At 43.7% G+C, this 10,148-nt stretch overlaps 1 protein-coding gene across 1 annotated transcript in view; it reads right to left on the minus strand.

The window, feature by feature from the left end:
• The window catches only part of GAN (gigaxonin), a gene marked incomplete at its 5' end in the record, with an annotated part of 28,779 nt that extends 20,731 nt beyond the window's left edge, over nt 1–8,048 (minus strand). Inside the window, one exon of the mRNA XM_083870459.1 lies at nt 7,882–8,048. Within this exon, the coding sequence (XP_083726585.1) occupies nt 7,882–8,048 (167 nt within the window). The remainder of the gene's footprint in view (nt 1–7,881) is intronic.
• Nucleotides 8,049–10,148: the final 2,100 nt, after the last annotated feature.

The raw sequence follows: 10,148 nt of genomic DNA on the forward strand, positions 1-10,148 counted from the left end.
GGGCTTTGCTCAATGAAGAGCTTGTTTACCATAAAAATCTGAAATTACTCTGATTACACTGAGCTCATCCAGAGCTAGATTGTAATCTAAATTGGAAATCTACCCTCAACCAGAGTGCCTTGCCTAAACATGTGAGTTAGCCCTAAGTAGACAGAACACACACTCCACAAACAGTGCCAAGGACGGACCCTGGGAGTTCTCAGCAGCACCAAGCACCTGATGTTCCATTTCACTTCAGGTTCCTTCAGCCAGCACAGAAAACAACCAAGCAACTGCACCAGCTGAGCTGTCAAACAAGTCAAACACAGACACTACAGATGAGCTGCTGGGCTCCTGTGGTTGGTGCACCCCGTGCAGGACACAAAGCACAGCTCAGGCTCATCTCTGATGTGGTGGAGTGGACTGGGTTCAGCCACCTGTGATGGACCTTCCTGCGATAGAAACACCTGCCACTGGGTTTAGAAAGGTGGTTTGGGTTTTTTTTCTGCTCCACTTGACACTCGAGTCCATACACTGAACTGATGATTCCCAGTGGTGTCACACTTTTTACGCAGCAGTTTGGAACCATGACTTCCTCAGAAAAACAAGGGAAGACATTTTGAAATAGAGTTTTAAGCCAAGAAAGGAAGAGTGTCTTACTTGAAATATGTCTTTTTTCAAATTATCTCTCCTTTTAAATTTGTTAACAATGCTTTTTTAGAAGAAACAAGTACAGTGCCATACCCCTGCTGCTAAATTTGCTGTTAAATATATTTAAGAAACACAATTCTGTGTAGCACGTGTCTAATAACTCAAATATTCCTGAAACTTACTAGTATTATTATTTAACAAACACCAATAGATCTGCCGGAAAAACTTGGATTAACCAGGTTTTTATATCTCCCTTATCCTTACAGCACATGGGAGGAATAAGCAACAGAGTGGGAGAAAGATTTTCATAATTGATGGTAAGTATGAAGTCAAAGGGACAAAATTAAATTGCATAAGTAGTGCTGTGGAACAGCTGGAAGATGTTTGGAATCCAGCTGAGGGAAGCACCGGAATTCTGGCTATGCCCAGAGCTGGAAAACACAGATCTGCAAGACCTTCACAGAAAGCAATGCCACGGCCAAGAGGAAAAAGGAACCAGGAACATGGATTTCATCAGTACAGGAGTCTCCAACGCAGAGCACTCCCCATGTCCATAAACAAGAGCTGCACCAGGCAGCTCACATCACCCAGGGGATGTAAACCAATGTGCCTGAGGACATAAACCAGCCACCAACCACATGGTATTAAGGACACACTTCCTTGATAGGGACAAGGACTTTCAGGGCTGTGCATAACTGGTGATTTATTTTGGTTTTTTGGACATATTAAGCCATGGCAAAGATAAAATATGAGAGGCAAAGACAGGAGGGGAGACTCCTCTGTGTATGGGTAGCACTATATTGGTCCTCAGTACCAGCACAGAGAGAAACTTCAGTACCATATTCAGAATAAGAGTCTGAACAGAGTGAGGAAACAAATCTTTCCAAACTATTCATTACTGTTCATATTTGTCAGTCCACACCAGGAAAAAGTTCCTTTAGTAACTGCAGCTGAGACCAACACAAACAAAACAGGTTCAATAATTAAAAAAAAAAAAAAAAACAAAAAAACACCAAAAAAACCCAAAACATAAGTGAAGCATTTCAGACTCATCAGCTCCACACACATCAGTAACTTCAGAGCAGCCCTGCTCCAGCCACAAAATACATTCTAAATCAAGAAAAAAAAAAAAAAAAAAGGTTTTCTTTAATAATAAAAGTTTTGCCAAACAAGGCAATTAACACAAGTGTAAAGGCAACCTACAGAGTATAAATTACCCAGACATCCCAAGCAGCCCCATCCTGCCACACCTTCCATCCCCTTACGTCAGGCACGCGGACGAGCTGCGCGTCTCCAGATACAAAGAAAGGACAAGAAATTTCATCTCTACTTCTCCTGGGTAAACAAGATGCTCTGATTCCCAGTTCTCCCTTTGCCTGACGTGTAGCAGCAGCCCAACTGTATTTTTTTACTATTTTGGGCTGGGTAAGAGCCTTATGGCTTCTTCCCTTCAGGCAATCTCTAGGGGCTTGTCGGAGCAGGAATATAATTAACAACTCCCCATTCAAGCCTGGTATAGTGACTTCTAAATCCCTTTTTAAACCATAAACTTTTAACATACCTTTATCACTGTTGCCCCTCAACTGCTTATCCAAACATAACATGCATGTAGGCACTTCTGAGTCGTGCCAGGCAGAGAGTTTCTGGCCAAGGCAACTATTTTGATTTATTGCCTCTCAAACTCACAGAGACTTTAAAATTTGGCTACCACTAAAACACAATAGGTAGCATTTCAATTTAACTTTTTAAAAATCAAAACCAAAACAAAACTATGCCTAATTTAAAAAACAAAGTCTGGAAGCAAATTCTGGCCTGATCTGTTCCTGACTTCTATTGCCAGGGCAGCCTCCAAAGCTCCCAGGAGACTGCCAGAAACAAACTTCTCAAAAGGAACCTTGGAGACAACAGTGGCTTTAGAGGCCTCCTTGACCCTGCAGTCACCACAACACTGCCCTGCACACCCAGTGAAGAGGGAACAAGCCCTGGCACAAGTACAGCATGATCTGGCTAAAGCAGAACTTGGGAGCATGGGGTTCTGACAACCCAATAGCTCCCAGCTCCAGCTGCCATTTGTGTTCCTGACTTCAGTATTCATCCCAAACTGAAGAAAAGTTTTAAAAACACTATAAAAGCTCTCTATAAATGTCAGTAAAAACCAAACAGGTACCAGGAAGTAAGCAGTAGAAGCTCCTGGCATGTGTTGGCTCCTACTTGACCTTGCTCTACAATATTCATTGTCCAACAGGTGTAACAAGAAGGGCCCAGTCAACACCTCCAGGGTGCAGGAGGGACATCCCATCCCATCCCACCTCCCACACCAGCACTCAGGGATGCTCCCAGACAGACTCACACAGGGATGGAGTCTCAGCAGGCTCCCCTTGTGACAATTGCAAATGCTCCAAGTGCCAGCAGACAGAGGAAAGGGCAGGAGGTCAGTGATGGGGGCACGTCCCCCCACATCTCCATGGGAATCTATTTCAGCATCGGCCGTGGCTGTGCAGGGTCTCACAAGGCCTGCAGTGTTTTAGGGATGTCAGAAGGTTGAACAGGACAAGTGAGAAGATGCAAATGCTGCCAGGTTATTTCTGACCAAAACCCATTTACAAGCAGTGCTGCTATTTATAAGTATGTAAAAATAATGTGAACTTAACCTTACATTTACATTCTTTTTTAGTTAAATTATACTCATCTGAAAAAAGATTTTAATATGATTACTGGTCCATTATTGAGTTTGAAAAGCCTTGGGGAACAGTATAGAACACATACAGCCATCTGTAATCTGCTCACGCAGATGTGTGAAAATCAAAGACAAAACTTGCTGAGGTAACAAAAATGTCTTAATTCAATTTGTAATGCAGCAGCACAACCCCTGCGTAACAACAGAAAATTTGTCTACGAATATGGGCTTAAATATCCTCTTTGTTCAGGTAGCTCCCACATGCTCCCTGTGATCCAGGCAAGCAGACAGTAAGGGAGCAAAATATAAAGAGTTGCAAGTTTCAGCTGGCCAGGAACGACTCATGCCAGACGGTGACAGATCTGTTCAGATGGGAACATCTGCTACTGCTGAGGATACCAGGAATGCTTGGACCTGATCTATCCTATAAAAGGTTGGTGGATCTATGCCACAGCTCAGGCCAAACTCACCAGTGCAAGCATGGTTTGTTCGGGTAAAAGCCCTCTTATGCCACTGTAATTTACACCAGGCTCACAAACTAAATTAATTAAACCAGAGCAATGGATCTACACTAAGGCAATTACCAGGACAAAGAGTCTTACCAAAAAAACGTGCAGGTTTCTGGCTGATTTGTTACAGGAGAGAAAACCAAGAGCTAAGCTGGCTCAAATATAACCACTCTGAGATGCACAGCAACATCACCTTGAGCCAAACCACTCTTTGTCCTGTGGCGGTTTCCTCCTGAGGAACCCTCCTTTTCTCAGGCTCAGGAACATACCACAAGATCTTAGAGATATGCAGGGAGACTTCTTTGTAAATGGTAGGATTTGCTCCAGGGGCACACAGAGGGATTAGATAAGCCTGCACATATAAAGGAATTTTGTAGGAATTCACACAACCACCCCAGACCTCACTGCCCTGAGAGAGCTACAAACCACTTGGCATTAAGCAGTTGAGCCAAAACACCAAGAATCAGACTACCACAAAAATTATTTTTTTTACTGGTCCCACAGACTGATAACTCGAAAATGAAACAGGCCTTTTTTATTTTTCTGTACTTGCAGAAGCCACACTATGGATCAGACAGGCAGGTGGAACTCAGGACACCAATAACACTTCCAATGTGTTTCTATCCCCCTTCATGCCTTTTTTTTTCTCCCCACTGAAGCTGCTATCTTTGGGCTGCATGAATAACCCAGTTGCCAAATAACCAGTGGGAAAACACATCACTGTAATTTACAAGTGTCCTACTCATAACCAATCAGCTGAACAGCTTCCATGCAAAATGAAAAAACAGGTAACGCTCCTCTCCTTGTGGCTGCACAAATCCTTCAGCACAGGCAGACTCTGCTCACACCCAACCACCCCCTCACAAAGGCCATGCCTACTTATTTTCCTACTCACACCCTAAACTAGGCATTCATGCAAACCCTACAGTTTCTGAACTCACCCACCAACTTGCCCACAGCCACAGCATATAATGACACAGCCAGACACTGAAAACACCACATCAACTCATACTTCCACTGCTTCACTTCAAGTTCCACATAAACACTTATTTTTATTCCAAGTTTTACTTCTGAAATTACTTAATGGATTCTTCTGAGCTTTCTATTGGAATTTTTCAAAGGGGAGCAATCTGAATCAATTGGCATTTGGAGACTGTAACAGCCTGTGGTACCAGAGCTTTGGAATCAGCTGCCCTTAAAATACAGGGGCAGGAAATCCTTGTCTCTCCTGCAATGACTGTTTATATAGGGGCCTAAACTGATTTTCTTTGAAAAACCAACACTCAAAATAAAAGGGACTTGCACAGACTCTAGGTAAAAGGTGGAGATTAATTTCATTTCCAAAAAGAGCCACTGAAACATCACTCTTGGCTGGAAACACAATGCTCCAACACTGGCAACCTACCTGACCAATTCTACCCAGTGTGAGGACCAGCTGGACTAAGTGAGAGATCCTGGAGTGATAAAAAGAAGAGAGATAGGCAGCAAGTAAAAATTAGGCTCTGAAAAGGTAGGTAATACAAATGTGCTTCCTAATGTGCCATACAAGAACTAGGTATATAAATTTTTGGTTCTTTACATCTTGAAAGCCTGAGGAGAAGACATGAGTAAGCTCAAAAAAAAAAAAAAAAAAAAAAAAAAAAAAAAGAAAGAAAAAAAGACAAACCCCAACACTTAATCATATTTATATATTAATGCATGTAACCTACTTTCACACATAGTTAATGAGTTCCTTCATGGGATTTGAACCTGAACAATTCTGAGTTTAAAAAAGCCACAACTCTAATGACTACAAGTTTTTTTTGCTAATGTAGTTGTGTCTGGAGCTCTTATTCCTCACACACAATTAACCCATGTTTCCCCAGTACATTTTTCAGAGATTAACAAACTGTAAAACTTAAAGATGAAATTCTTTAAGAAAAGGCACTTACTTTGCCATGAGATCACCTACAGTATCTTTTAGTTAAACTTTTGTTTTCGCAGTATAAAAATGTCATTTTCTGTAAACTCATCCTGCTGTAACAATAGAACAGCAATTTTTCCAAGGACATGACCTCTTACCACCTACAGCAACTCTTCTGAAACTTAATGTCAGGCATATGGTCACCTAAAATATGATGGCCAATGACCTAAAAAGCATTCAGGCATTTTGAAGAGTATGAATCAATGGCTCATTTCTATTTCACATCTTTGATTTCTTTCACCACAGTCTTCCAAACCTGCTTCTCAAGACAATCAGTGATGAAAAATTGTTAGTAGTACACAGGCTCCACCATGTCCTTTTTGCAAATTCTTGGTCATCTTCCTTTTCTGTGCATTTTATTTCCTAACTCAGCTCTGCTAGCTCAATCAGTGCAGATAACTGTTCACTTAGGTCTGTGCATGCTCACTGCTATTTAAAAGTTATTCACCAGCCTCATATTCTATTTATTTTTAGTTTATTTTTGGACTTGAGAACGCTGAAGTTGTACTACAATGGTCACCCAAAATACTGTATTGCCTAAAAGCAGATGACACGACACTGCAGAAGGTGGCATTTTTTCAGACTGTGGCATAAAGAATCCCCATCCTCACCTAGTGCACAAAAAAAATGCAGATTTTATGACAACTTCACAGGAAGGAGCAGCTGGAAGAAATGTCCAAACAGTACAAAAAGCCTGCTACAGATTTATGATAATCCTGTGTTTAAACGGTACTGAAGGTCTGCTCCTACTTTACACATCAAGACAAAACAAATGCCTTTACTACCTGCAAATGAGTGGACTTAAAAACCCTTTGAAATTAACCACTTGTACGTTCTGTTTACCTGCTCTGACATGCAGATATGCACCACAACATCTCTTGGATGGGTGGAGGGTATGCTCTTTTCACCTGATGTCGCTGGACTTGTCAGCACTGAGTGTGACAGGGTTCAAACTGGTGTCAGCAGGACTTTCCCTGCCCCGGGTTTCCCTGCACAGGAGCAGCTGTTTGCCAGGCACCTCGCAAACCATGACTGTGCTAATGCAGCTCGTCCTCCCCAGCCCTCGCTGTCAAGTGGCACAGTTCTGACTGCACATGCTGGGGACAGCCCTGCCAAGAGCTGCCTGCGATCCTGGCACGGCCAGCCCTGGTCCCTCTGGCAATTTCCGAGTGATGCTCTTGGATGTTGTGGGGACACAAAGCGATGGGGAGATAGACCTGCGTTTTTATTTTTTAATTTAGAAGCCGATGTACTTCAGAACTCATGACCACCACCTGGAGCCCTGCCTCGCTAAAATACATTAAAGGAGGGAAAAAAAAATAAAAAATGATGCTGAAGTGCTGACTCGGTGCGGCCGAGGGACACACACAGCGCCCCTGGGATGCTGCCCCGGGGCCGGACACCTCCCTCACCATCCTCACGGCTCATTCTTTAGGGGTCACTTGTTCATACCCAGCTCTTGGCAGGAATTAAGTTGTTGGGGGGGGATTTTTCTCCCTGGTGGGTGACACAGAGCTGGGAATAGCAGCGGTCTGATGCTGAGAACACGAACGGCTCCTGCGGAGGGGCCCGGAGACACCGGCCGGGGGCAGGGAAGGAGGGAATGAGAGAAGGAGAAGGAAGGAGGGAAGGAGAGCAGGAGAGGGAAGGAGGGAAGGAGAAGCAGAAGGAGGGAAGGAGAAGGAGAAGGAGAGGGAAGGAGAGGGAAGGAGAGCAGGAGGGAAGAGGGAAGGAGAGCAGGAGGGAAGAGGGAAGGAGAAGGAAGGAGAAGGAAGGAGGGAAGGAGGGAAGGAAGTGGCCTAACAGCTGCTCCCGCACAATCACAGTGCTGGAAGGGACCTCTGGAGATCACCCATTCCAGCTGCTCTGCCAGGGCAGGCTCACCCGGAGCAGGAACGCGTCCTGTGGGGTTTGAACGTCTCCGGAGAGACTCCACACCCTCCCCGGGCTCTGGGGCCGGCTCCGGGCCGAGGCTCACCCGGGGTCCGCAGCCCTGCCCCTCGGCCTCCCCGGGCCCGGCCGCCCCCACACGCCCGGCTCCCGCTCCTGACACAACCCCGGCCCCCCCGAGCGGCCTCCGGGGGCCGCGGGCCCGGCCCTACCTGATGTAGGGGCTGGCGGCCGCCAGGATGTTCTTCTGCACGGGGATCTCCTCTCCCTCCAGCACCAGGTGCGCGTCGCAGAACCGCGTCTCCTCCCTGAAGGAGCTGAGAGCCCTCAGCAGCCGCGCCGGGTGCTGCGGGTCCGACACGGCGCTGGGGCCCGACATGGTGGTGCTGCCGCCGCCGAGCCGGGCCGGGCCGGGCCCGCTCAGTGCCTGCCTCACTCACACCATGGCTGAGCGCCCGCCCGCCGCTGACATCATCCCCCGGCATCATCGCCCCGCGCCGCCCTCGGGCACCGCCGGCTCCCCATGGGCGGGGAAATCTCGCCTCTGTCTCCTCACGGCTCTGGAATGCCGCTAGAGGAGGGCCTGGGGAAGGGGAAGGAGCTGGGGAAGGGGCTGCAGCACTGAGGGGGCTCAGCGTTGTTATATATATTTTATATATTTTATTTATATATATATATATTTTATTATTTATTTATTTATATTATAATATATATATTTATAATATTTATGTATTATTTATTATATAAAAAATATATTTATATAAATATATTAATATAATATATCAATGTATATAAATATATATTTATATAAATGTATATAAATATATTATATATAAATATATTTATTATTTTTATAGAATAAAATAATATTTTATTAAAATTTATTAAAATTTAAATTTTATATATTTAAATTAATTTATTAATTAAATAAATATATGTTTAAATTAATTTATTAAAATTTAAATTTTATATATAGAATTTATATATTATATATAAATATATATATTTTATATATAATATTATTTTTATATATATTATATATACTTTATATAAAGTTGGCTTTTCGCAAGGTGTCTGCTATATAGTTAATAATGTTGTGGTAAGAATATAGAATATAAGTTTTTATTTCTGCTTTTTAAAAAATTTAGGCATAGTGGTAATAACTAATGTAATATGCTTAAACTGTCTGTTTGGTCGGGATAACATCCAGCGAACATATAAAAAAGACCCTACTATTGATATACCAACTATCAGGTCTACCACCTAAAAAAAGCATAAGACCAAAGCCCAAACTAGAAGGGATAAAAAAGACACAGCCACGAAACATGCAGGCTCTAAAAAGGCGAACCCAAAGAAGAGCCATACAAAACAGTTCCTAGAATATAAAAACTAGTTTATAGAATTTTATGAATATTCATATATTGCTATAATGGGAAGGGTATTTAACGAATGTCTCTGAGATAGCAAAGTGTGGACTTGGCTGAATGCCAAGTCACCCAACCGGCCGTACTTGGCTTTTTTTATCTCCTAATTGTCTTAATTATTTTACTAAACATATTTCTTAAAATTTACCAAAAAGTGAACCTCGTTTTTCACAGCGTGGAGAAAAGGAGGTCCAGGAGGGACCTTCTCGCTCTGCACAACTCCCTGGTGAGGAGGATGGAGACGCGGGGGGATCAGAGTCTGGTCCAAGCAACAAGCGATAGGACAAGAGGAAAGAGCCCTAAGCTGCTCCAGGAGAGGTTTAGGTTGGACATTAGCGGAGATTTCTTCCCAAAAAAGGGTGATCAGATATCGGAACGGGCTGCCCAGGGGGGTGGGGAAATCACCATCCAAGGAGATGTTTAAGGAAAAGTCTGGAAGTGGCACTCGGTGCCATGGGCTGGAGGACACGGGACTGTTTGGTCATAGGTTGATGATCACAGGGGTCTTTTCTAATCTAATTGATTCTCTGATTCTGTACAACTGGCCTTGCATTTATTTATTTATTTATTTGTTTGTTTGTTCCCCTACATGAGCTGGAGGTAAATGTTACAGGCGAAGGCACAAAGAATAGTAAGAGAATAAGAAATGAATACAGCGAGACTCGTTTTGGCACTGCCCCTTTCTGCTGCTGCCCACTGGAAATGTGGCCTTTTCCAGCAAAAAGATCTTCTTTAGTACAGTTCATGTGGTAAAATTCAGGCCTTTATTATTGTGCTTAATTGCACATTAAAGGATTACTTGATTCCATCTGCTTTCTTAACAGCATCCTACATTAAAGCAGTGAAACTATTCGCACTGAGTGAAGGTGTTTCACAGACTGTGATCTGCTCTAAAACCGAGCAGATGATGCTCTAAAACCCAGCTGATGCTGCTGGGAGGGACCAGCAGAGCAACTCACTCTGTTCCCTGTGCCTGTTCCTAAAACAGGCACAGCAGCACTGGGATCTCCCAGCCTCTGGAGCACCCAGATGGGTGTCATGGTGCCCATCCCTTC

Source organism: Zosterops lateralis (genome assembly GCF_965231275.1).
Source record: "Zosterops lateralis genome assembly, chromosome: 12".
Taxonomy (NCBI): domain Eukaryota; kingdom Metazoa; phylum Chordata; class Aves; order Passeriformes; family Zosteropidae; genus Zosterops; species Zosterops lateralis.